General features: G+C 39.4%; 1 protein-coding gene and 1 long non-coding RNA gene across 3 annotated transcripts; both read left to right on the top strand.

The window, feature by feature from the left end:
- Nucleotides 1–535: 535 nt before the first annotated feature.
- LOC121641683 (voltage-dependent T-type calcium channel subunit alpha-1H-like) lies at nucleotides 536–15415 on the top strand. Its single transcript, XM_041987972.1, has 33 exons — nucleotides 536–636; nucleotides 2677–2911; nucleotides 3098–3191; nucleotides 3413–3549; nucleotides 3666–3754; nucleotides 4058–4217; nucleotides 4509–4833; nucleotides 5527–5619; nucleotides 5894–6051; nucleotides 6466–6520; nucleotides 6616–6741; nucleotides 6838–6986; nucleotides 7100–7285; nucleotides 7421–7538; nucleotides 7649–7804; nucleotides 7913–7984; nucleotides 8131–8241; nucleotides 8389–8474; nucleotides 8849–8966; nucleotides 9234–9302; nucleotides 9401–9585; nucleotides 9727–9853; nucleotides 10009–10134; nucleotides 10914–11003; nucleotides 11260–11458; nucleotides 11613–11761; nucleotides 11865–11974; nucleotides 12051–12184; nucleotides 12325–12383; nucleotides 13602–13680; nucleotides 13844–13965; nucleotides 14308–14466; nucleotides 14748–15415. The coding sequence occupies exons 2-33, from the start codon at nucleotides 2706–2708 to the stop codon at nucleotides 14883–14885; spliced, it is 4185 nt and encodes a 1394-aa protein (XP_041843906.1). The 5' UTR covers nucleotides 536–636; nucleotides 2677–2705; the 3' UTR covers nucleotides 14886–15415.
- Nucleotides 15416–15905: 490 nt separating this feature from the next.
- LOC121642707 lies at nucleotides 15906–16419 on the top strand. Of its 2 annotated transcripts, XR_006010951.1 has the most exons (3): nucleotides 15906–16061; nucleotides 16131–16285; nucleotides 16357–16419. It is a non-coding gene; the product is annotated as an uncharacterized LOC121642707 (long non-coding RNA). The 2 variants fall into 2 exon arrangements; XR_006010950.1 differs by having other exon boundaries at nucleotides 16131–16419.
- The last annotated feature ends 10327 nt before the right edge of the window (nucleotides 16420–26746 follow it).

Raw genomic sequence — 26746 nt, 5'->3', positions numbered from 1 at the left:
GTTTTCTTTTCAGAAAAGTTTTTTTTTTGAGAAATACAGAATTTAAACTAATAAATTACATACTGATTATTGATAAAATTCTGATCCATACTAATAAAAATAATTATGTATGTATCATACATACACAGCTTATAATCTTTTTAGTTTTTCTATCATTCAATCCCTGCAGATTTTAAAGATAAAACTGCTTTGATAAAAACAATCTATTCATGCATTAAGTTATCACTATTAAGATTATTCTTATATCTTTAGTCAAAATTGAATATCTGTCCCACACATGATAACATAACATATGACAAGAGAAATTTAATTGTATTTCTCCCCATCTGTTTTTTCTCCTCACATTTCCCCTCACTCCTCAAAATATGTAATAAAGACAGATACAGAAATGCCTTTAGCGGTTACCTTAACAACAACAGAATGAATCTGTAGCAGAAATTGTTTACAGTTGTACAGCAACAGCTGTTTTGTAGAGTTTTCTTTTAAAATCTTCAACTGTATCTCCCAGAGAAAAAAAAATCTGTCAAACATTCAGCTGTTACTGGAGCTTAGCAGAAGCATTTCAGTCAACTCAAAGTCAACTGAAGACCTCAAAGAAAACTGAAGAAACTTTTCAACTTACAGCTTCTTCTTCTGGTAGGTGTTAAAATAAGTATGCTGTTCTTGTGTTAGTTTCTGTGAGGAGATATTTATCACATCAGTGACATCAGTGGCCTTATGGTGGATGTAGCTATGTGTGCAGTTAAACTTTTGATGCCTATTTTTCAAAAGCAATAATGAAGTAATATTTTCTGTTGGTATCATTACTGAGCAGCATGTGAAAGAATTTGCCTTTTTTTGACAATGTTATGATCAGCGGAGGACGGTTGCCTCCGCGAAGTCCATTAATTTATGATGATTGACACCTTGAAGGGCATTATCCCGCTTATACCATGGTCACTTACGAAAGAAATAAATATTAAATAAATTATTAGTGCGTTAATGTTGTTTTTTTTTTTTTTACCGTTAAAATCTTAACTTTTTCACAAGAAACGGCTGAATGGACTATTTCGTTGTAATACGTTGCCAAGGTAACCGGATCTGACACAGAACCTGCAGCTCGGTCGGCCGCAGTTATATTACGTGACACAAAGACTCATTTCAGAGGGCGGTACAGCTCTTACAGCTTGTGTGTGTCCAGAGGATGATGCGGCATTTTGTTTCAAACAGTCAAAGTCCACAGAAAGTTTCCTAAATCGTTTTTATTGCAGGGAATATTATCCACCATTCACTCTGATTATTAAATGTGTATCAATCAAGTCTATCCTAAATCATTTTTATGATATTATCCACCATTCACTCTGTATGAAGTGAGTAAGTAACAAGACAGAGAGACAGGCGACGACCTATTTAAAATTAAATACAACATTGCCGTTGATCGTGACTTTTCATAAAGATACTGGCATGTCCATAGTGGCGTTTGAAGGACGGAGTTTAACGTTTGTGGACCCTGACCACTGCTGGTTGGGACGTTGCGGGATGATAAAATGTTGCTCCATTCTCGTCTCTCCTGGACTGACGGAGCCCAATAAGCCTGCAGACTGTTGTCACGGCGATGCCCGTCACAGACATGATCTGGCGTGTCTCCAGCCCGGAGTCTGAGTTTCTATTACCACGATTACAAACTACCGTTTAGTCAGCGCAATAATTTACAACAATAAGTCTATTTGACCGGAACTAATCAGAATCGAGTATTCACCCAGACCCTGGTATAAATATAGATAATAGGAAATCTTTCCTGCCACATACCATCACTCTGTTCAATGAGTGACCTTTGGTAGATGGGGAACAGTCTGATAATTATATAATAAATATTGACATATAAGTGTTGATGTTATGCTGAGGAGACTTAAGATGTTAGTTACTTTTGTGATATTGGAGACATTTTTCATTGTCACGGCAAATTATTAGTAGTAATTATTAGTAATTATTGTTAGTAGAGACCAGGGTTTCAGTAATGTTTTTGTTCTGGTCTCATCTTGGATCTTGAATTGTCCCAGCTGGCAGTTTGGTAAACAAGATTTTTTTTATAAAGTTTAAAACAAAAAGTGTGTTTATGGGTGTTTGTTTCATCGGAGGGGGGAGTGGGGCACTTTAATCATAACTGATTAACTACAGTTTTTTTTCTTTTCTTAAAAAATTAGCAAATGTTGCCATGGTGATAGAATGAAACCATTTCTTGGTTAGACTTTTCAGAAACAGGAAGCAGCTCATTTTCCAAAGGTTTCTTCAGTCCTTACTGATGGGGAGTTTCAGGATCACAAACTGTTGCTGAGACATTTAGATTAGAAAGCCAGTGAGGCCAGTGTATCACTGACCCAGCTGAGCCATTCTAAGGCTGAATGGGTCAGGGACACAAATACCACCTCAATGACATTTAAAGTGTGAATGTCCCAGCAGCAGTTTATAATCCTGAATCCCTTCAGGCATGGCTCCTAGTTTGTAGTGCATGGAAATGACATAATTAAATCATGGTCATGGGAACATGGTAGATGTTTGTGTCTTATATATGACAAATGTATCTAAAATTTAACTACCACTTCAGAAAATGAATTGCATTTGCAGCAAACTATCAATGTCCTGAAATAAAATTAAATAATATTTATTTTCTTTTTTATGTCCATATTATTGATAAAGATTCATAGTATTTGTGACCCTCAATCATCATGGCAAATACTGAAGAACAGAGGGAGGCCCAGCCCAGCATGTCGCTCTCTCTAGAGAACCTTGAGGCAGGCAGGGAACAGCCCTCTACAAGCCAGAATGAGGAAGATGGCCAAGTACTTTACCCGGACCTGGCACCAGTGACTTTCTGCTGTTTACATCAGACCTCAAAATTCCGTTCCTGGTGCATCAGGGTCTTCTGTGGCCCATATCCTTTCATTGTGTTCAAAAATACTGGCACCTGGTGAGACCAGTTATCCATAACCTAATGTTTCTGAATGAAAATAAAGAAGCTATTACTTAACAAAAGACATCAGGCAGCTGCAATAAGTGCCTTTGTTACGTAAGCCTCTAACCTCTGTTGTAGATGTGTTTTGTCCTTAACATCCTCCACATGGTTGAACTGCATCTCTTTGTTTTTCACCCTACTGAGCTGTGTGGTTCAGGGCTTTTACCAGCCTGGTGAAGAGGACAGCATAACCCAAGAGGTTAGTGTGAAGCCCTGCATTATTTCAGAGGTGTAAGCTTAAGTTCTGTAAAGCACAAGTCAGCCACCTGGTTGGATCATCATTTACTGTGTTCAGCCTGCTGGGCCACATGTCTGAGAAAGATGATGATGGCTCAGTTATAGCATTGCATGCTAGAGATGACAAGTGTTCTGCTTTCATTTAAATGTCAAACTGATGCATGTCTCATTGTGTCTGACCAGGTTTTTGAAGCCATTGTCTTTATGTACTTCCTGGTGGAGATGCTCATTAAGGTGGCGGCCCTGAGTGCGTACGGCCATAGAACTAGCTACTTAGCATGCAAATGGCACAGGTTGGACGCGATGGTCTTACTTGGAGAGTTAGTATACAACTTTAAGTTTTTCAATCACAAATTTATCAAGACTCTTTGGATCAGATCAAAGATACCTGGAATTGATCTGCTCTTCTTGTTTCTGTCTTTGACTGCCTCCTCAGGTTGTTGGACTTTTTTCCTATTCCTTCTGGTATCCACTTGGCAATTGGCCATTCTCTCAAGCCATTGAGACTAATCAACAGAGTGCCAAGTAAGTCAGATAATTCATTATTTACAGAACCTGGTGGGAAAATAGATGCTGTTCTCTCTGTACTTCTGAGAAAAATCAATGGGAAATATCTTAAACATAAATGTTTAAAGACTGAACTATTTTATTATCATTCACCAAGGTTGGACCAAGTTTTTTTTTTAATTTAAATCTGGGATGATGTCAGTCTGTCACTAAAACCTGTGATTGGTTACACGTTTCAGTTTTGAAGATCAGCAGTTTCAGAGGACATCCGGCTACAATGTATGAAAGCTTGAATTTGTCTTCTTGTGTTCATCTGTGCAGGTATAAAACTGTTGTTGTCCGTAATTGTCGACACCCTGCCCATGCTTGGACATGTCCTCCTCTTGTTCATCTTCGTGATCCACATTTTTGGTGTCGTGGGAGTCCACCTGTGGGGGGGAGAACTGCACAACCGCTGCTTCCTGGGAGAGGACATTGTGACGTAAGTACCATTTGGTCTGCTCCTTCAGTTTTTTCTCTTTCTAGGCTGCAGACATTTAAGTCGAACACTGTCAAGTTGAACCATTTGGTTTGAAACGTAGTATCCGTCTGCAAGTTAGCAGAAAACAAGATGATTTCTTGTTTGTTTGTTTGTTGTCTGACCAGTTTTCTGAAATGTCACATCTGTAAAGCTGGAGCAAGTTAAAGTTTAATATTGGAAATGCCACTCCTGCATCTGTAGTCAAAATCTAACGTGGTTGTCTCTTTGTTTTTCCTTTTATTTTCAATCCAGAATGTACAACTTGTCCCTGAGTCCGTATTTTGATTACGTCCCTGGTGAAAGAGACTCATTCGTCTGTTCACGTCACAGCTCGACAGGGGAGCGGCACTGCAAAGATGTGCCCCCTTACCGGGAGGATGGGAATGTCTGCACGCTGGCTGCTCCTCACCAGGATAAACCTGGTAACTGGGGAGTCACTGCGACGGCTGGGCCAAGTCATGGAGACTGTGTGAACTGGAACCTGTTTTATAATGTTTGTCGCCCTGATGGTCCAAACCCCAACATGGGATCTGTCAACTTTGACAACATTGTATATGCATGGATCACAGTCTTCCAGGTAAACTGTCAAATCTAACAAGTTGGTTTCAGTAAAAAATAAAAAATAAAACAATTATACAAATTTGTTGCCTCAAAAAAAATAAAGTTTGAGTTTGTTGAACTTAGAATAAATAAGAAATCTGAGTATGGTGTCAGTGCATGAAGTTGTACAAGAAACTTGATGTGATCAAATCTTAGTAAATCAGTGGTGATGTGTTTAATTTTCAAAACACTGGATGATTTCAAGTTCACCTTACTTAGACTAACTGACAAACTTAAATTGATTTTTCAGCTACTTTGCAGCAGGAACTGTGTGTGTGTGTGTGTGTGTGTGTGTGTGTGTGTGTGTGTGTGTGTGTGTGTGTGTGTGTGTGTCATGTGAACTTTTGTTAAACCAGTTTTATTATTTTTTTTAAGTTTTGGTTGATCAAGTAATTTCTGTGTGCTGCACTAAAAATCATGTCATTTATGTTGATTCAACTTCAGTACATTAATATATTCAACATTTTGTTCTCCAGTACTTATGACTTTTTAAAATTTATTTTAGATGAATGTCAGTAAGTACTTGATTAAAATGAAGTTATTTCCACTAATTACTTAGTTATTTAGGGAAATATTGAAGCCAGTGTTACAGTTCAGGAAATCTATCTTTGTCTGTATCTAGCTGGGTTTTCTGGAGATTGCTGACTTTTACTGCTTTCTGTACCTCCAGGTCATCACCCTTGAAGGTTGGACGGATGTTATGTACCTCGTGATGGACACTCATTCCATCTGGAGTATTATACCGTTCATTCTCATGACTGCTGTAAGTACCCACTTACAATCATAAAATCATAATTCCCTGAAGTTTTATACAATAAAAAAATAAAATAATAAATAAATAAAATAAAATGTTGAATGACTTAATGAATAAATAAAAACAAAAGTCTAAACAAAGAAATTGAGACCCTGTGAATCTATATTGCAGTTATAAATCTGTAATATTTACTTATTAAAGTAACAAAGTTATAAATTCTCTGAGCTAGTGTCTTGCCCCTTCATAAATTTACTTCTGTTTTAATTTTTACTTTCCTCACCAGCTGGGCTCATTCATTTTGATGAACATTAGTTCTGTCGTCATCGCCTCCCATTTCATAGACGCCGTGAAAAAAGGAAGGAAAAAGGTGCAGGGGTCTGTGATCAACTTCAAAGTTCGATTCTATAAGGTCATCAAGCTGCTGGCTCGATTCGTAAAAAGGTTAGATACTGGGCTAGCTGCTTATGCCACCTCAAAACTTTAAAGCAGTGACCCCCAACCCTGGTCCTCGAGGCCTACTATCCTGCAGGTATTAGATGTTTCCCTACTGCAACACCCCTGATTCAAATTAAAAGGATTTCTCACAAGTTCTGCACAAGTCTACCACTGAGCCATTAATTTGAGTCAGTTGTGTTGAAGCAGGGAAACATCAAAAGTCTGCAGGACAGTGGGCGTTGTGGACTGGAGTTGGTGATCCCTGCTTTAAAGTAGTGCACATCGAGAGTAATTAAAACTGTCATTTCAGAGTTTAAACATTGAATCACATCCACTCAGTTGTATTGTGATTCACCTTGAAAATAAAAACCTCTTCCTCCATTCACAGTTGATCTTTATTGCTGTGTTTTTGATCAACAGTTTGATTAGATGGCCATCCTGGACTGACGAGGAGAGCTGGGGAAATCTGTCACTGGTGAGACTAGAACACAACTGGCTACACCACCACGGGCAGAGGTTTAACTCCCTAAATAACCATGCATCACGAAACCCAATTCCCTTATCTTTCAGCTTGAGTACTCACCTGGTCTGCTTGGCAAAATTAAGCTAATGGTGGAGGGCAATTTCTTCCAACATACAATCTCGGTTTTAATTGTCCTCAATATTATCGGAATGGCCGTTGACCACCATGATCAGGTGAGAGAAAACACCACCAATGTTTTAAAATGCAGAGATCTGTTGAAGCTGCCATTTTATTTATTTATTTTTTCTCTCCATCTTTTTCTCCTGCAGCCTCAGGAAATGGCGAGAGCGTTAGGAGTGTGTAACTTACTTGTCACAGTATTGTTTGCAATTGAGATGATCTTAAAGGTCCTGGCATTCAAACTGTGGTACTTTGTAGATCGAACAAACCTCTTCGACTTTACCATGGTCATCATCAGGTACTGCAGTAGACTGCAGAATTCTGATTTAACATTGATTTTTTTTCTTTCAGTGCTTGATATGAGGTTGTAACAGTGCAGCATGTTGAAATATGGTTGCTTGTGTCTCTCAGTGTTTCGGAAGAATGGTCACAGACTAAAAGCGGGCTGTCGGTTCTACGAGTATTTCGTGTGCTGCGCTTTGTGAAGCTGCTTCGCTTCATGCCCAACCTGAAGAAACAGCTGAATGTGCTGTGGAAGACCATGAAAGATGCATCCACGCTCTGCTGGCTCATGCTGTTTTTCATTTTCATCTTTAGGCATGTACACACACATGTACTAAATTATCACATCACACCACACAAAATCCCAGATGCTGCTTTCTTATGGTGATTATCTCTCACAAGATGGGAACATCTTAATGACTCTCACTGTGATCTGCTGTCTCTTTGCAGTGTGATGGGGATGCACCTGTTTGGCTGTAAAATGAACTGGCTGCCTCAATATGGAGAAGTCGTCGATGACAGAAAAAACTTTGACTCACTGCTCTGGTCCATGGTGACAGTGTTCCAGGTTAGCTTTTGAACTTTTCATTTGTGCCGTCATCATAATCCATCACTGCCCTCTTATTTTTGTCCATTTATTTTAACTTTTTTTTTCCTGTTTTGCTTCCACTGAGTCAGATTGTGACTCAAGAAGACTGGAATCTGGTGCTGTACAACGCCATGGCTTCCACCTCCCTGTGGGCTGCACTATACTTTATAGCCATAATTGTACTGGGAAAAATTGTTCTGTTGAATCTCCTTGTAGGGATGGTGGTTGAAAACTTCCACAATGAGGTAGGGATCTGTTGTCGTTTTAATCCTTTAATCTAACATGGTGTTTTTTAGCACAGCACATAGAAACACCTGCATGATCCTGTTTTTTTTCTGCTATTTCACTAAAAGCACTCCAGCCCATCAAGTGAAAATGAATCTCTCTTTGCAAGTTCCAATTCATCACAGTCCATCCTTGACGATGTAAGTTTCTATTTTCTACTCAGAGGCTCTCAAGATGTTTTTAAAATGAGCAGCTCTTTAATTTCCCACTTGTAAACATGTCAGTATTGATGCAGACTCAAGGTGTAGCTATATTCAACTTTTTTCTTTTTTTTATGTTGTTCTAGGACCCAGAAACAGTCATTCATAGTGATCCTACCTCTGAGCTCGGGAGCATTGATGCCACAAGCAATATCCTTGAGGAAGATTCTTCAGCAAGCGATACCAACCTGGATAATGTAAGTTTCTGAGAATATAGCTTTGAAAGTCTTAGAGTCACAGCTACGTATGGAGGCACGACGGGCCTGCTTGTGCTTTTTGACATTATTTTATTGAAGCTCTGAATGAAGTGAGGTTGAATGATGTGAAACTGCTAAACCCTGCAGAGTTCCTTGAACCTGATCCAAAGAGGGCAGCGCTGGTGCACAAAGTATAAGGACTGGACATTGTACATAGTGTCTCCAAAGAACAAGTAAGACTTGCATTTAATCCAGGAAATTGTGGTTTGATGTGGCTGTTTTCACAAATGACACTTTATCTGAATCTTTGTGGTACTCTGTTTTTGCTTTTGTCTTTATTCAGATGCTGGTGGTTTTCATTGATTTCAGTTAAATTTGGCTTAATAGAACTGCTTATAATTACATCTTATTGGATATATTTGAACCATTCTCACAAACCCAAAGTCAAAATGAGTCATTTAAAGTTTTTGAAGTGTTTTGTAAGGAGAAAACAGGGACTGTGTCCAGAGGAATATTTTTTTTTATTTTCTTAAACTCTCTTTATTTTCTTTTAATATTTAACGGATTACAGCTGTTTTAATTAAAGTGTGTATGTGTGTGTATTCAGGTTCCGCATATTGTGCCAGCATGCTGTTTCACACCAGTACTTTGACAATATAATTGTCTTCTTCATCGTGCTGAGTTGCATCACCATCACTATGGAGAGGCCTGACATAGATCCCGAGAGCACAGTGAGACAAATAAATCCTCAAAGAAAACACACACACACACACACACACACACACACACACACACACACACACACACACACACACACACACACACACACACACACACACACACACACACACACACACAGTTATGGTGCAGTGTAGATTGAGATTGACTACATAAAGTCAAGCATAGAGAATTTTATAAAACCAATGAATTGTGTTACATGAGTGCTATTAAAAAAAAACAAGATTAAAAATGAATCACTTTGTGCCCTTTAGGAGCGACTGATCCTGGATGTGGCCTATTATTTTGTTTCCTTTGTTGGTTTTTTGGAGATGTTCATGAAGGTAAACCTTTCATTCTCAGTTGATTTCAGGATTGCTCTAAGAGTCCATTGTGTTTTAAATATGTTGGTGACTGATGAGCTGTTTTTATTTGACATCAGGTCACAGCATTTGGTATGATATTTGGAGATACGAGCTACTTCCGCAGCCCTTGGAACATGATGGACGGTTTGCTGGTGATTGTTTCTGTAATCCAAATCCTAATCTCATCGGTGGTTCATGAACAACATGAGATACTCAGCATTCTCAGAATCCTTCGCGTGCTTCGAGCTGTCCTCCCCCTTAGGTATTTTATTAGTTTTTATGTGTGTGTTCTTCATTTTTGTAGTATCTCATCTCAGTTCTGCTTCTTTATGGTGTCAGTTTGTTTCTTCAGATACATACACTGACTCAAACTAACTTATTTGTTTATGTTTGTGTGGTCAAGGATGGTTAAACTATTCCTGAAACTGAAGCTGGCTATGGAAGCTCTGACGGCATCGCTGAAACCAGTTCTGAACGTTCTTCTCATTTGCTTTGTCTTCTTCTTCTTTTACGGCATTCTTGGCATGCAGGTAAGGGGGACACATAGCTTTTATCTTTTTTTGGGGGGGGGCTCTGGCTAACACTTAGCCAGGCACTCACTGTTACCACTCAGACATGTACCTCTTGATGGAAATAACAGAGATGCCTTCAGGTAAAAATAAAACTACTCTCACTCTGTCTTTAGTTGTTTAAAGGGAAGTTCTTCTACTGTGTGGGTGAGGACTTAAGCAACATTGTCAACAAGTCTGACTGTCTGGCAGCCAACTACCAGTGGGAGCGGAAGGCGTACAACTTCGACAGCCTGCTGCAGGTATAGATTGACATTCAGTGATCCCTGAAAGGAAATGGAAAAAGGATGTAAGTTAGCACTAATGCCATCTGGAAATACAGTCAAACTGGAACTTCATCTATAAACCAACCCACCAGTCTGTTTAGAAATGAGACACCTCCCTGAAGAGACGTTTCATGCATCTATGTCATGTGGGTCCCTGACTGAAACGCCCTTTTCAGAGCCCAGCAGCAGGTTCTGAGAATCTGATCAATTCTTGCAATCCATAGTTGACCAAATTTGACCCATTTTACACAAGCAACAAATCCTCGGGACATTCTGAGACTAAATGGGAATTTTTTTCAAAAATAATTTTTTTCAAAATTTATTTTATGGACAAGGACTTAACACATCTTCACAAGATCTGGCAACACATCTATCTCCTAGCAAATAAATGAACATATAAATTGAACCCAGATACGTAAGGTTCCTTAAATTTTACCATTAGCCATTTTACTTATATTCATAAAAGCATAGAACCCAAATTCAGATGTTTGTTTTTTGTTTGTTTGTTTTAATCAATCCACACTACATTTACAAGGCTTAGAACATAACTCTTTGCTATTTTGTACCTTTAGCACAGCTTGAAATGTGTCTTGTTGTCTTTCCAAGGGATTTTTGTCCAGTGATTGCGTTTTTCAGTATTTCCCTGAATACAATAATTACCTTTTGTATTACTTTATGATTGGATTATTTTTTATCAATATTTCCTCCAAAGTTAGTGTACGTTGACCAGTCAGTTATTTCTGTTTCCCATTTAGGCCATGTTTACCCTCTTTGTGATGTACACCAAGGATGGCTGGGTTAACATCATGTATGATGGACTGGATGCTGTAGGAGTTGACCAGCAGGTATTTTACAATTATCATGTGCAGAGATCAGTACAAACTGTCATCCAGTACTCATCACCATTAGAATCAGTCAATAAAAGGAAAGGAGACCATCTCTTGTGTCTCCAGTGCCTTTTCTGACTGCAAATACTTGGACCAGAAATTGCTGTTGGATTCTTTATTTTTTTAAAGAGGATCTATTGTTTAAAAAATGGTATAGGAGTCCAGTCAAAATTCTAACCTTGACTTGGATATCCCCTCCTCCATTACCTTACAGCCCATTAAGAACTACAACAAATGGATTCTGCCTTATTTCCTCTCCTTCATGGTGATGAGCTTCCTCTTGTTGGACATGTTCATTGGTGTAATAGTGGACACCTTTCACGATTGTCACCTGAACCAGAAACAAGAGGATGAAGAGTTGAGAAACGAAGAACATCTGATCGAAAGCCAGGGGACTGAAGGGGAGTCACCTGGTAAGGCCAAACAAACAGCTGCTTTACCTGAGCAGCAGGTGGTATTTTTTATGTCTATAGATAAGAGCATCCCTGAATGTGTCAAGTGTTGCATATTTCCTGTTTTTGCAGATTTAAATTTTTTGTCATTTACATGCTGACTTGTTTGTTTTAGAGTGTGAGCAAACGGCATCTTTTGACGGTTCCTGGATGTGGCAGCTTTTATATAAGATATGTACCAGTAGAGCCCTGGAATTCTCAGTGACTGTCATCCTTATCATCAATGTTTTGCTGATGGGGATTGAACATTATAACCAGCCAGAGGTAACACACACATGCACACACTCACCACTGACAGTTCAAAGTCTGACTTAACTTTAACCCTTTGACTTGGTTGTAACAATGATGCGTGTGTGTGTTATTTTAGGTCATAAACAAAGTCACTGACTACTCCAACTATGTGTTCATGATCATCATGATCACTGAGGTTCTGTTGAAACTTGTGGTGTTCGGTGTAATGAAGTTCATAAAAGACTGGTAATCCACTAGAATGAGTAGCGTTGCTGTTCTCTTGTCTTATGCTTTAAGTCCCTGACAATGTTTGTGTGTTTAGCTGGAACCTTCTGGACATCATCATCATCTTGCTTTTCGTCATTAGCTTTGTTCTCACCCAGTTAAGGATGACAAACATCATTTCTTTCAATCCCAGCATCCTGAGATTCTGTAAGATCCTCAGGCTCTCTCAAGGTACACACACTCACACACACAGGCACTGAACAATGAGAACTTTATTATTTATTATGAAGGTCTGTTTATGTGTGTGTGTGTGTGTATACATGTACATAAACATGAACATTTTCCACAACAACTCCTGTGTTTCTTGCTAGTGCTGAAGAACAAGATGATAAGAACCCTGATAAAAACCCTTAACACGACTCTGCATCAGGTAAAATACACTGTTTATAAAGGTTACATGGCTATTACGTGTAAACTCTTCTATCTTGTTCAGGAATTTGTATTTAAGCTGATGAATCCCAGCAAACGAGGACAGAAGAAATAAAGCAGATGCATCAAAACATGAAAATGTGATTTAAAGCCACAAACTCTGTCAAGAGCTTCAACATTTCTCTTGCATTTTTACTTTGGTATAGGATTTGTTCTCAATTTCAAAAGCAGCACCTCTTAGGTTTGTCTTGACTAATAACAACGTGTCTTTAACCACTCAGTTATGCCTGCATGATTAAAAAAATATTTCTGTTTTTAATCTTAAAAAAAGGACATTCACTGCTAGCTGTATGGATCACTTTACGGTTCTGGAAGAAGTTATCAACAATAATAAACAGAGTACCAAGAGGGGGGATTTGTTCATTCCACAGAAACACAATCCTTACAACTTATACCTTGTTGTAAAGGGGATTCATTTGGTTTGCTAGTGATGTATAATACAGCACCAGCTGCTGTTATTAAATAGGAGAAATAACTGAAAAAACATATATTTACCTGTTTTTCATGCTAAGTTTGTATTAATTTTAGCATCGGGAATGTGGAGTGTATTGCAAATTTTGAGCTGGCAGGTCTAGAAGTGGATGCATGAATGGAGTCCACTGACATATTTTCAGATGTTTCCAAAAGTAAATATCTGAATCTGCCTCAACTGACTTTAGGTCATAACTAGTTTGTGTTTGCAAATCTTCCACAGCTGCTCTGTGAGTGAGAGTAGTGATATTCAGAGAGAGAGACTACAGGAGTTACAGAAAAAGACAATTCATTAAATGTTTTAAAGACGTTGCAGTCTAAGCCACAAAAAACCACTTTGGTCTGCACCCATGGAGTGCAAACTATGGCTTAGATCCCATAAGACTTTGCCAAAACAAGCATATGGGTGTTTTGTGTCCTTCCAGGTCAAATGATTTCACTAACGTCAGACAGAACTGCCAACCATTGTACTCCGTGTTTAGTTTCACTCTGGCCTTGTCTCTTCTGTACTTAGGCTTATACAAGTTGCCCTGCATTTGCACAAATAATGAGATATTTTTATGTACTTTAGAACCAAGGTTTAAAAATGTTGCAGTCTTCCTTTAAGGTGCACAAAATACTTTGAAAATTTAGTTTCTGGGTTATGAGGTTTGGTAAGCAGAGAATTTAACATATGCTTTTGTTCCAGATTTGGAGTATCTTTCTTCTTTTCCTGTTCTTCTTGTTTGTGTACGCCGCGCTGGGAGTGGAGCTCTTTGGCAAGTTAGGTCAGCGACACTACTGACATGAAACAGCACAAAAATATGGACACGCTGCTGGATCCAGTGGCTGATTTCATATTTGCACTGACATTGTGGAGCAGAAGATGCATTACTCACAGAGAAAAATCAGCATCTGTATATCTGCTTTGCTTGTTTCTGTGTCGATCAGAGTGTTCTCCTGATTATCCGTGTCTGGGGTTACATCGGAACAGCAACTTTCAAAACTTCCCCATGGCTATGCTCACACTCTACAAAGTGTGCACGGGAGACAACTGGAGTGGGATTTTGAAAGTATGAATGCTCTCACACATGCATGCATGCAAACTCCCAGTATGATGGTTTATTTTGCTCATGACCCTGACCATCTACCGTACAGTATGTTGTTACTTAAAACGAACACTTCAACTGCAGCCATTATTTAAAATGAAATATTTACACAAATGTACAAATAATGAGATATTTTATGTATTTTAAACTGTATTAACAGTTTATGGACTGTGTTGTTTAAATCAAATTTTTAGTTGTGTGCTTCACATAAATACAGTTTTGGACGCTTGAGTGTCCTGTTTTGATTCAAACTTTTAAGTTTAGAAAGCTTTGTTAATGAACAAAACTTCACTCTGTACCTTGCAGGACACAATGAGGAAATGCCGGTCTGATGGCATCAAGTGTCAGAGCTTTCTCGTCTGGGTCTCTCCACTTTACTTTTCAACTTTTGTCATTTTGGCTCAGTTTGTGTTGGCAAATCTGATCATAGCATTGATCATGCAAGTCCTGCAAGACTGTGAGGAGGTATAACTGCAGTTCACACGGAAACACTTCAGGAACGGCTGTAAAGCTTTTAAGATTTTTAATCTGACACAGCTTCATGTTAAAAAAAAGAAGTTATTCTAATGGGCTTGAGGAGAAAGAGGTTTTGGTTAAATGTATAAGTGTAATGGATCAAGGTGAACCTATAAACCTTAACTTCATTTTCAAACATGCTGATGACAGAAGCCCATTTATGATTCCTTACATTGAAACTGAAATACAATGTAGACTGAAAAAAAAGCTTTAACTTCTATATTTCTCAGGAAGTTGAGACAGACCTGCTCGGCAAGAAATGTTTCTATCACCAGAGGACAATGCAGAGATCTCTACCTTGGGCCAACGTGATGATCAATCCACACCACCGGATTCAATCAGCCTGTAACAGTAAAATCTGTTCTTAAAATGGCAAATGTTGTATAACCACCTATGTTTTGTAAACTCATATAGCAAATGTTAAGTAATTCATTTCTTGCATGTTATCTATTTTTATTGGGATTTTGTTTCTTTGTTTTATCGCTGTTTCATAAATGAGACCGCCACACCTCTGTGTTTGAAAGTATTAATAGTTTAAATACTTGAAATGTACATAGTTTGGTTCATCATATTAACTTTAATATGATTTTTTAAGTAATGTGACTTGTTAATTTCTATGTTATCTTGCATGTTATCTATTTTTATTGGGATTTTGTTTCTTTGTTTTATCGCTGTTTCATAAATGAGACCGCCACACCTCCGTGTTTGAAAGTATTAATAGTTTAAATACTTGAAATGTACATAGTTTGGTTCATCATATTAACTTTAATATGATTTTTTAAGTAATGTGACTTGTTAATTTCTATGTTATCTTGCATGTTATCTATTTTTATTGGGATTTTGTTTCTTTGTTTTATTGCTGTTTCATAAATGAGACCGCCACACCTCCGTGTTTGAAAGTATTTATAGTTTAAATACTTGAAATGTACATAGTTTGTTCATCATATTAACTTTAATATGATTTTTTAAGTAATGTGACTTGTTAATTTCTATGTTATCTTGCATGTTATCTATTTTTATTGGGATTTTGTTTCTTTGTTTTATTGCTGTTTCATAAATGAGACCGCCACACCTCCGTGTTTGAAAGTATTAATAGTTTAAATACTTGAAATGTACATAGTTTGGTTCATCATATTAACTTTAATATGATTTTTTAAGTAATGTGACTTGTTTTAGATTAAAACTTTCAAGTTTGGAAAAGCTTTGTATTTGTTCTTTCTTCAGTTAATGACATCAGGTCTTAACTGAAACTTCATGAAAATTGTGACTGGCATTATATATTTAACCAAAATATTCATTCATTATCTACCGCTTGTCCATTACAGGTAAGCTGGAGCCTGTCCCTGTCATGGTTCTGTGTGTGTGTGTGTCTGAGTTTGCAGGTAGGGCTGAGCAGGTTGCCATGGGGACTGAGGGCGGAGTCTGGAGCCACAATTGACACCACCTGCAGCTCATCAGCAGGCTCGTTATCTGGCTCTACTCCCTGCTATTTAGGGTCAAGCAGGAGCTTCAGTCTTTGCCAGATTGTCATTCTTTGCAGCATGGTAATCAGGCTTCACCCTGTGATTTGCTTTGTTCTTAGAATTACTTATCTTGTCATCTCTATTCCTCAGCCTAAGACCTTGATCCCTCGGATAACCACAGCACCCAGGATAAGGACTATTCCTCTTACCAAGCCGACTACCTGCCTGCAGCCAAACTCATTTCACCACCACCAGAAACCATCTCCTGGCTTACTCCTCCACCGTCAGTCTTCCTCTGGAATACAGTAAGCCGCTGCCATAGCAGACATAACCCAGCACCCTCTCAGACCAACATTAATCCTCTGTCTTCTCATAGGAAGAGCTTCCCGGACCTGGACCCAACCACTAACATTTATTATAAATAAACATTATTTGCGTCTCCCTCCTTGTCTCACTGAGTGTTCTGCATTTGGTTCTGCTTCCTTGTACTGCGGTCTCCGACCGTGTCAATCCCAGCATTTAACAGGTGAGAGGTGAGAGGCAGGGTACACCCTGGACAGGTCACCCGTCCATCGCAGGACCAACATATGTAGGGACACACGTTCACACTCACTTCTAGGGAGAATTTAGAGTGACCAACTAGCCTAACATACACGTGTTTGGATGGTGGGAGGAAGCCAGACAGAACCCACAGCATACATGGGGAGAGCATGCAAACTCCACACAGAAAGGCCACCTCCCCAGCCGAGGCTTGAACCAGCGACCTTCTTGCTGTGAGGTAGCGGTGCTAACCACCACACCACCGTGCAACCAAAACTGTTCTTAAAAACAAAACAACATACAAACTGGGGGATAACTGGTGAGTATAAACATGCAAGGAAACATTTTACTTCAGCTACAGCATACACAAAATAAAGACAAAGACTGATTTTAAAAAGAAACTTGAACAAATGGTGTACTAAATATCTTATGTGGCTATCTGGTGACGCTGAATGCATTTTTAAATGTGCAATTCCTATGTGTTCATTCTTTGGTCTTAAAGAAATATCAAGTATACGCTTATGCCTCTGATAACTGGAAATACTTCAGCTCCATGCACATTTGCACTAATTTAACAGTACAGTCAAATAAAAATGTCTTTCTACCTATATTTCTGATTCTGTTGAAATGAGTGTTCCTGAATGGAGAAAATTTGGAGATTCTTTACTTTAATCCATAGTTGACTTAAAAACTAAGTTATAGCACACATTTATGTATTTGGTTATTTTAAAACTACACAATGTAAATGCTGAATCACCAGGATAAAAATTAAAACCCACGGGGCAGCTACCCAAGATGGCGGCCCGAGCAGTCAGCCTTCTTTAAGCTGTTGTACACAGATCCACAAAAGCTATAAAAACCTCGTTTTTGATCTGCTAAACTGACTTTCCACACTCATTTATACCTCTTAACCAATAATTTTCATCTTCGTAGTCTCTAAACGGACTTTCACAAAATTTACACATGCCACGGGAAAAACCGGTTGCCTTGGAGAAGCTAATTGCAGCCCCCAACAATCCTCCGTGGCGGTAACGGACCACGGAATATGCAGTGGAAGTGTCTACGCCTTCAGCCAAGAGAAAACCTGATTACACCCACCACCCCTCGGTGCCACCCAACAAGATGATAGTCTCAAACAAGGATTATACCGAGCTATCAGCTCTAACTGCAGCTACTGAGAAATTAACTGCGAAATTCGATGAGTTTGATGGGAAACTTTGAAAACAGTTTGGTGATTTCTGGCTGACCTAGCTAAGATCACTGAAGTTAACGCTGCAGATATAAAGACTACAAATCCAAACACAGCGATATGGAAAAGAAGGTTTGTGTTCTTCCTAATATCTACTTCCTGCTTTGTGGTCTGGGTGTCATCCTCGACAGCACTCTGTCTTTCACATCACATATCAGTAACATACTTGGTCAGCATATTTTCACCTTCGCAATATCAACCACCTCCGCTCCCTCCCTCACCCCTCACACCGCCGCCATACTCGTTCACAAGTCATGTCACCTCCCGTCTCGACTACTGTAACTCCCTTCTGTTCGGTTTTCCCCAAAAAACACTTTAGAAAATTTAACTGGTTCAGGATGCAGGCAGCCCGGTCATCACAAGAATCGCAATCCACCCATCACATCACCCCTGTCCTGCAGCAGCTCCACTGGCTCCCGTCACCCACCGCATCCAGTACAAAATCCTGCTGTTCACCTACAAGGCCATCCATCACCTCGCTCCTCCCTAACTTTTTCTGATCCCTCCATGTCTCCATACCAGTCCGTTCCCTCAGGTCCTCCTCCTCCATCCACCTCAATCGTCCCCCAGCCCGCCTTGTTACCATGGGGAGCCGAGCTTTCAGCTGCTCTGCTTCCTCATCTCTGCAACTCACTCCCCCCAGACCTCCGTAACTCTGATCTATACAACTGTTCAAATCCAAAACTCAAAACACATCTGTTTAAACTGGCATACTCACTGTAATATTTCACACTGCGTTTTATTATTGTTTTAATGCATCCTTTAATTTATGAGTGTATTTATTGATTTGTTTTATTCTTGTGTTTTATCCTGTAAGGTGACCTTGAGTGTCAAGACAAGGGCGCCCACAAATACATTTATTATTATTATTATTTATTATTATTATTGTTGTCTTTTCAACTTGCATTTATCTTTTCTTTTCTTATCTTTACCAGCAAAAAATGTAGGAACAAGGACTCCTGGTCACTTATAAATCACTGGAACACGTTTTTTCTTTTAGATTAATTTAGCTGATTGCCATTGGAGAACTAGTGGAATGATGTCTCTTAACCCTGCAGTATCAGTGAGCTGTACTGAGTGTGAGCAACTTTCTTTGAGGATAACACAGCTGGAGAAGAGGATTGAAACACTGCAAGGCATTTGTGTGAATGAAGAATTTATTGACCCTATTGCAGCTTCTGTACTGAGTTGTCAAATGGTTTAAGTCAAATCTTCATACGCGAAGGGATGTCGGATGTGGAGCCTCCCACTACAGACCTGGCGGACGGTCAGACTGATCTCTCCTACTGGAACAGTGTTGGTGCCAGACCAAAGTCATCAACCCCAGCCAGAACCTGGTCTGATGTTGTTTGTCGCAGATGTAAATCCAACAGGAAATTTAAAGTCTCAATGCATAATAAATATGATATGTTGACTCATTAAAATGAATGATGATGAATGTAATGCAAGGATCTATAAAAAGTCAAGAAAACCAGGAGGAGAGGCCAAAATTCCACAAACAGGAGGACTAGAGAAGCTCTTGGCACCTCCACACAAAAGAAATGGACACAAATCTGATTGGGGACTCTATAACACAGCATGTGAGAATGGCAAAGTCGGAAAATCTAACATTTTTTGATACATCAGTCAGGGAACTAATAGAGATCTTGCCGACCATTCTGTCTTCACATCCAGATGGTATGAAGATTATTGTCCACATGGTGTCTTTTGATATTCAGAGGTGGAAAACTGGCTCCGAGATCCTGCTGTTGGAGAGACTGTGTCAGTTTGGAGCTCCATGTTTACATTTCAGGACCCATTCCTACAGCGGGTAAAGGAATTGAACTTTTCAGTAGACTTCTTGGCCTGAACACATGGTTATCAAACGCATGTATCGCCCATGGGATAAAGTTCATTGACAACTTTAGTATCTTTTGGAACTGTAAGGAGCGACTCAGACCTGATGGTGTCCATCCAAATCTAACTGGGTGCAGATTACTTGGTGCACACTTGCATCATGCTGTTGAGACGCAAACCCAAACATGAATGTACAGATAAGAGCAAAGGACACAGCAGAGGCGATCAACTCCCAGCTCTCTTCCCTCACCAAGGACTTCAAAGGATGTCTCTATCCCGGTCTGAACCCCAGCGACCACCATCTACCAAGAAACACAGGGCTCCCCCTCCTCATCCTCCTCATCCTCCTCTTAGATCATCTGTCCTGGCACGGGAGGATGTGCAGGAGGTTCACAGAGCAGCAGCAGAATTCACAACAAAGATGACATGCCATGATGCATTCAGGGTCCTTGCTGTAGTTTTGCTACTACTGACAGCTGTTCTGAGATCAAGCCTGGACCCAGTGGGATTCCTGTGTTAGTTAAAAAATAAGGAATCGAACACGATCAGCTTGTGGGGTGAATTGATCTAATCTGTTAACTGTACCTTGTAGAACTCAGAATACAACAGAGACCAGTGTAAACTTCATAAAGCTGCTGTACTTAATGTTAGATCTCTGTCCAACAAGTCACTGTTAGTTAATGACTTCATCATTTCTCACAGTTTAGATTTTCTTATTCTGACAGAAACATGGTTAACAGAAGACACAAGTGCTACAGTTCTTAATGAAACAGCACCCCTTCATTTTAGTTTTATGAATAAATGTCGAAACGAGAGGAAAGGGGGAGGAGAAGCTGCCTTATTTAAAGACTCATTCCAGTGTAAAGAGATTTAATTTGCTGATTTTACTTCTTTTGAATATCTTAGTTTTATTTTAAGGGGTGCTTCTAAAATCCTATCTCTAATCATCTACGGACGTCCAGAACATTGTGCAAATTTTATTGAGGAATTTTTGGAGTTATTGTCGGTTATCTTTACTGGTTTTAACCATTTTATCTTAAATGGGGATTTTAACATTCACATAGATAACATGATGGATGGAAATGTCAAGGAATTTCCTTCAATATTGGACATGTTTGGTTTATGGTAACATGTATAAGAACTGACCCACATTCGAGGTCACATTCTGGACCTGGTTACTATCCTCCTATACAGATAAGCCCAGAGCTCCTTTCCATGGAGAAACGACCAATTTGCCAACTTTTTAGCCAAAAAATTATTGACTTATTGACTTTTTAAATGAAAGTGGAAATCTTGATAAATTTCAGTCCGGCTTCCGACCTCATCACAGCACTGAAACAGCTCTGGTCAAAGTGTTAAATGACATTAGGTTGAATACTGATTCTGGTCAAGTATCAGTCCTGGTTCTGCTGGATCTCAGTGCTGCGTTTGATACTGTAGATCACAGAATCCTGTTGCACAGGCTGGAAAACTGGAAATTAAGAAGGCTGGAGTTATTTTGTTACGATCGGCAGCTATGAATCCGAACGAGTGGCCATGACTTGTGGCGTCCCCCAGGGGTCAGTCCTTTACAGGTATGACTTGAATATGTTAATGCCATGAACCCGTTGAAAAATGTGTGTTAAAATGAGTTGTAGTTGTGGAGTGAATGTTAAGAGTGTTCTGTAGAATATTTATTCTCATTTTGCACAGTTTTATTAGCCATTAGCAGCTAGCTCAACCACGTTTCTCCTAGCTACATCAAGCACACGATGCGCTGTTGTTGTGCAGTCCTGCAAGATACAAATGGTGTGTGTCTGCTCTTATAAATGTATTTAATTAAAAAATGAGAGACATGATTAACTCACTATTAGTCTATGTTAACCTGCAGACATATGAACATGTTGTATGTAATATTATTGACATTTTATTTCTCAGTTTGGAGTGAGTTTTGTGTTTTGTTATGTTATCTATCAGCTCTGTTTGGGTTTACTGCTAAAAAAAATAGCACCATATGAGAAGCGATTAGCTTGCTTATTGGGGAAATGGATTTTATTTCATGAGAACAGACACTGAAGTCAAAATGCTCATAACGGTTGTTGTAACCCTTCTTTCTTCAGGTGGGTAGCGTGGGCTCCAGTCTCAGAAGGCTGTGGATTAAAGCGGGCTACATTGGAGGTGTTTATATATTTCTTTATTAAAGCCAACTCGGCAGAACAGCAGGACCCAACCAGCCTCGTGTCGCTAACTTCCCGGCAACAACTTCCGGTCCCCCCCTCTCTCTCTCCCCCCCTGAAAACAAGGGGTGGGTAGGAACCAAAAACATACAAATAATAATCACGGTCCTACAACCAATAACCAAGATTACAGTTGTTATTGTTTGTTATAAGAATATTTGTTTAGCTGTGAACAATCCTAAAATGAAAATAAATTCACGCTAAAGCTGCTGCAGATGAAGCATCGCGTCTTCAGTGTCCTTCCTTAAATCTCCCATTACAGCCATTACAGAGTGGAGTCCAGCCTGGTACCAGAGCAGTGTTGTCAACTCCTCAGTAAGGAAAGTAGCTAAATGACGTCATAGCCTAATTTGCATAATTGGCAATTTGCATGTAACGTAATGGCCATTGTTAAGAAATAAATAACATCGTGAAGAGACAAAAGGTGAGTGAAAAACACCCTAAATATGTTTAGAACTACAAATAAATTTTTTCTGTTGATTCTTGGTTTGTTTTTTGGTTTTGTTTTGTATTTTTATCATTGAAATAGGCCATCACTTTTAAAAATAAGCTTTGATAACTTGTAGAGATCCCCACTGCGTAAATCAATTTTGTCCTTTATTGTTAAATGTTAGAATATTAAATTTAACCTGTTATGTTGCATGGAATTGCTCTGTATCTAACCCTCCTCCTTTATCCGGGCTTGGGACCGGCAAAGTGACACAAAAGAGACACTTTGGCAGAGTTACTTAGGTTTTTTTTTTTTCTTTAGTTTTCTTACTTTTAGTTTAGTTTCTGACCTTATGCTCTACTTAGAAGCCTACAACGAGTCACAGTAAAACATGAACATTTTTTGTCAGAAATATAACATTCTTAACTATTTTTGGGATAGACGGTTTTAACTTGACAACATTAAGAACCTAAATGGACCAAACAGAAACAACAGGAATGACTGTGGCAATGTGTGAAAAGGAAGGTAACTGGTCTGGCTGTAATTCAGGGTCATTGTTATTTATTTATTTATTTTTTTGTTTTGTTTTGTTTTGTTTTCAGAACCCGCTGCTGTGCTGACTAACAGAAAGAGTAGGTCATCTTCATTTTGGTCAAGGCTTTCTATGCCAGGTTCAGCAACTGAGGGAGCGGTTTTAAATGAGTAAGCAGCTGATGTTCCAAAAAGCTGCAAAAGATCATCAGACAGCTTGTACTCATAGCAAGCCTCACCAGACAACTTAAGACCATATCAAACATACAGGCCAGAGTTAAGGGTCTGCAAAGACATTCGACTTCTAAATGTGCTTTTTACCACATTCATCTGGCTGAATAATCTCTCAACTTCAGCATTTGAGTGTGGCAAGGACAACACAGACACAGCAGCCATGGCAAGTTCCTGAAATGGGTTGATATCAGCTGCATCCCTGAACTTCCAAATTTCACTCCAGAAGCCTAGTGTGTTTTTTGTTTCATTCCACTTACTGAGATGGATGGCACGCCACTGCTGGACATCTTGTCTATCTCTACAGGAGAGTAGCCAATGAGATTGGCTGTTTTTTCTATTTGTCCCAGGCTCTTATTGTGATTATTGTAGAGTTTCCTCTACATTGAAAACTGACATGTACTGCAATGCTTCGATGTTGTCCGGCAGTCTCACCCTCAACTCGTTAGTGAGGAAGATGGTGAAGGGTACACACCACTTTCGAACATTATTCTTCTCCTCAGGTGCAAGGTGGAGCTCAGCTGCCTTTGACTCAAAACGGTAACCAAGGTACGGCTTAGGGACTGATGTATCCATCAACTGGCTCTTTGAGTACATCAGTATTTGCCATTGGATTCAGCACCCTGCTTCTTACAGACTTTATCAGGCTAACCAAGCTGTCAAGAAGTTTAAGAGGATCTACCTGCTCGCCCTCAAAAGCCTTGAAGGTCAACTGTACCTCACCAAGCACTGACTTCAAAAAGTCAGATACAAAGATGTTTTGAGGATCACTGTACATGGAGTATAAAACTTCAGCCATGTAAACAGTGTTCACTGGACTTGGTGAATGTGAAATGCAGTTTTAAGCGCCTCCCACTAGGTCTAAAAATGCTGTGAAACTGCTGGTTCAATAGAGGAGCCAACGTGTGGCACACATCTTGGTTATCTGTAAGGGTTTCTCCCCACAGTTGATGGTCCTCATATATGGCTTTGTAGGCCTCCCCTGCGCTTTGGAGACACTGAAAACCAGTTTATAAGTCTCCCGTACCAAGTTACTCCACACTACGGGGGATGGTGTCCATTGGAAGCATGTCTTACAGCAAGCTGCAGAGAGTGACACACACAGCGGATAAGAACCAGATCTTTGAGGCCATACTCCTCCTTTCAGCACTGTATGGACCCCATTTTTTTAATCCCCGTCATGACCGAGGCATTATCAGTCCCTATCCCCAGGAGTGTCTCTTTTTTTAAGACAAACCACTTCTCCAGGAAAGCAAACAACAGCTCGGGCTATAGATCTGGCATCCCTCCCTTCCAACTCAACAAGCCCCAGAAATGTTGAGACAATTGTGTGTTGGTGTCACTAAAAGTACCTTATCAACAATCCCCAGGTACTTAGAAATGCTTACATCTGTGGACTCATCGAGGAGGAGGCTGAAACGCTGGTCACTCACATCTGCGACCAACCTTTTCAGAAAGCATGGTGCTAGAACACCATTAATCATTTCTGTGCACATTGTCCTGTGCATTGAAGTGAGTAGCAGCAGTGGAGTCTGAGAAAGCAGCTTTACATGCTTCCCAATGTGGTCACGTGCCAGCATGGAACAGTCTGCTTCCCTCATGCGGTTCATTGCAATCGCTGGTACAAGTAAACCATATTGAACAAATATACATTGCTGTTATTTTGCCATGACAATCAAATTGGAAGAGAATATTGCAAAAACAAGATATGCTGAATAAAATACAAATAAAGTTGTGAACAAAAAAAATAGGCTACTGCTATTTTTCGAGGCAAAGGCACATGTCGAGGTAAAGCAATTGTGTCTCAAACAAGATAAAACCTTAATTTGACTTCATCAAACTAACATGAAACAAGCTATATGTTTTAAACAATGTAATTACAAAGAAGACATTCATATTATTCACCATTACCTGAATTAGGGTAGAAAGAATCACGAGAGTGATTAATACTGCTTCCCTCATGCGGTGGGTTTATTGCAATGAGGAAACAGCGCTGCAATTCCCCCTAGTGGTAGGTGAACCGATTGATCCCAGAGCAACAGGATTTAAGGCCTTTTAGCTGCTCACCGTGCAAATGTTACACTCTGCAGCAACTCTAGCGTGAATTTATTTTCATTTTAGGATTGTTCACAGCTAAACAAATATTCTTATAACAAACAATAACAACTGTAATCTTGGTTATTGGTTGTAGGACCGTGATTATTATTTGTATGTTTTTTGGTTCCTACCCACCCCTTGTTTTTCAGGGGGGGGGGAGAGAGGGGGGACCGGAAGTTGTTGCCGGGAAGTTAGCGACACGAGGCTGGTTGGGTCCTGCTGTTCTGCCGAGTTGGCTTTAATAAAGAAATATATAAACACCTCCAATGTAGCCCGCTTTAATCCACAGCCTTCTGAGACTGGAAGCCCACGCTACCCACCTGAAGAAAGAAGGGTTACAAACAACCATTATGAGCATTTTGACTTCAGTGTCTGTTCTCATGAAATAAAATCCATTTCCCCAATAAGCAAGCTAATCTCTTCTCATATGGTGCTATTTTTTTAAGCAGTAAACCCAAACAGAGCTGATAGATAACATAACAAAACACAAAACTCACTCCAAACTGAGAAATAAAATGTCAATAATATTACATACAACATGTTCATATGTCTGCAGGTTAACATAGACTAATAGTGAGTTAATCATGTCTCTCATTTTTTAATTAAATACATTTATAAGAGCAGGACACACACCATTTGTATCTTGCAGGACTGCACAACAACAGCGCATCGTGTGCTTGATGTAGCTAGGAGAAACGTGGTTGAGCTAGCTGCTAATGGCTAATAAAACTGTGCAAAATGAGAATAAATATTCTACAGAACACTCTTAACATTCACTCCACAACTACAACTCATTTTAACACACATTTTTCAAACGGGTTCATGGCATTAACATATTCAAGTCATACCTGTAAAGGACTGACCCCTGGGGGACGCCACAAGTCATGGCCACTCGTTCGGATTCATAGCTGCCGATCGTAACAAAATAACTCCAGCCTTCTTAATTTCCAGTTTTCCAGCCTATGCAACAGGATTCTGTGATCTACAGTATCAAACGCAGCACTGAGATCCAGCAGAACCAGGACTGATACTTGACCAGAATCAGTATTCAACCTAATGTCATTTAACACTTTGACCAGAGCTGTTTCAGTGCTGTGATGAGGTCGGAAGCCGGACTGAAATTTATCAAGATTTCCACTTTCATTTAAAAAGTCAATAAGTCAATAATTTTTTGGCTAAAAAGTTGGCAAATTGGTTGCGTTTCTCCATGGAAAGGAGCTCTGGGCTTATCTGTATAGGAGGATAGTAACCAGGTCCAGAATGTGACCTCGAATGTGGGTCAGTTCTTATACATGTTACCATAAACCAAACATGTCCAATATTGAAGGAAATTCCTTGACATTTCCATCCATCATGTTATCTATGTGAATGTTAAAATCCCCATTTAAGATAAAATGGTTAAAACCAGTAAAGATAACCGACAATAACTCCAAAAATTCCTCAATAAAATTTACACAATGTCCTGGACGTCCGTAGATGATTAGAGATAGGATTTTAGAAGCACCCCTTAAAATAAAACTAAGATATTCAAAAGAAGTAAAATCAGCAAATGAAATCTCTTTACACTGGAATGAGTCTTTAAATAAGGCAGCTTCTCCTCCCCCTTTCCTCCTGTTTCGACATTTATTCATAAAAC

Source organism: Melanotaenia boesemani, chromosome 1 (genome assembly GCF_017639745.1).
Source record: "Melanotaenia boesemani isolate fMelBoe1 chromosome 1, fMelBoe1.pri, whole genome shotgun sequence".
Lineage (NCBI taxonomy): Eukaryota > Metazoa > Chordata > Actinopteri > Atheriniformes > Melanotaeniidae > Melanotaenia > Melanotaenia boesemani.
This window is presented reverse-complemented; position numbering and strand designations above follow the sequence as displayed.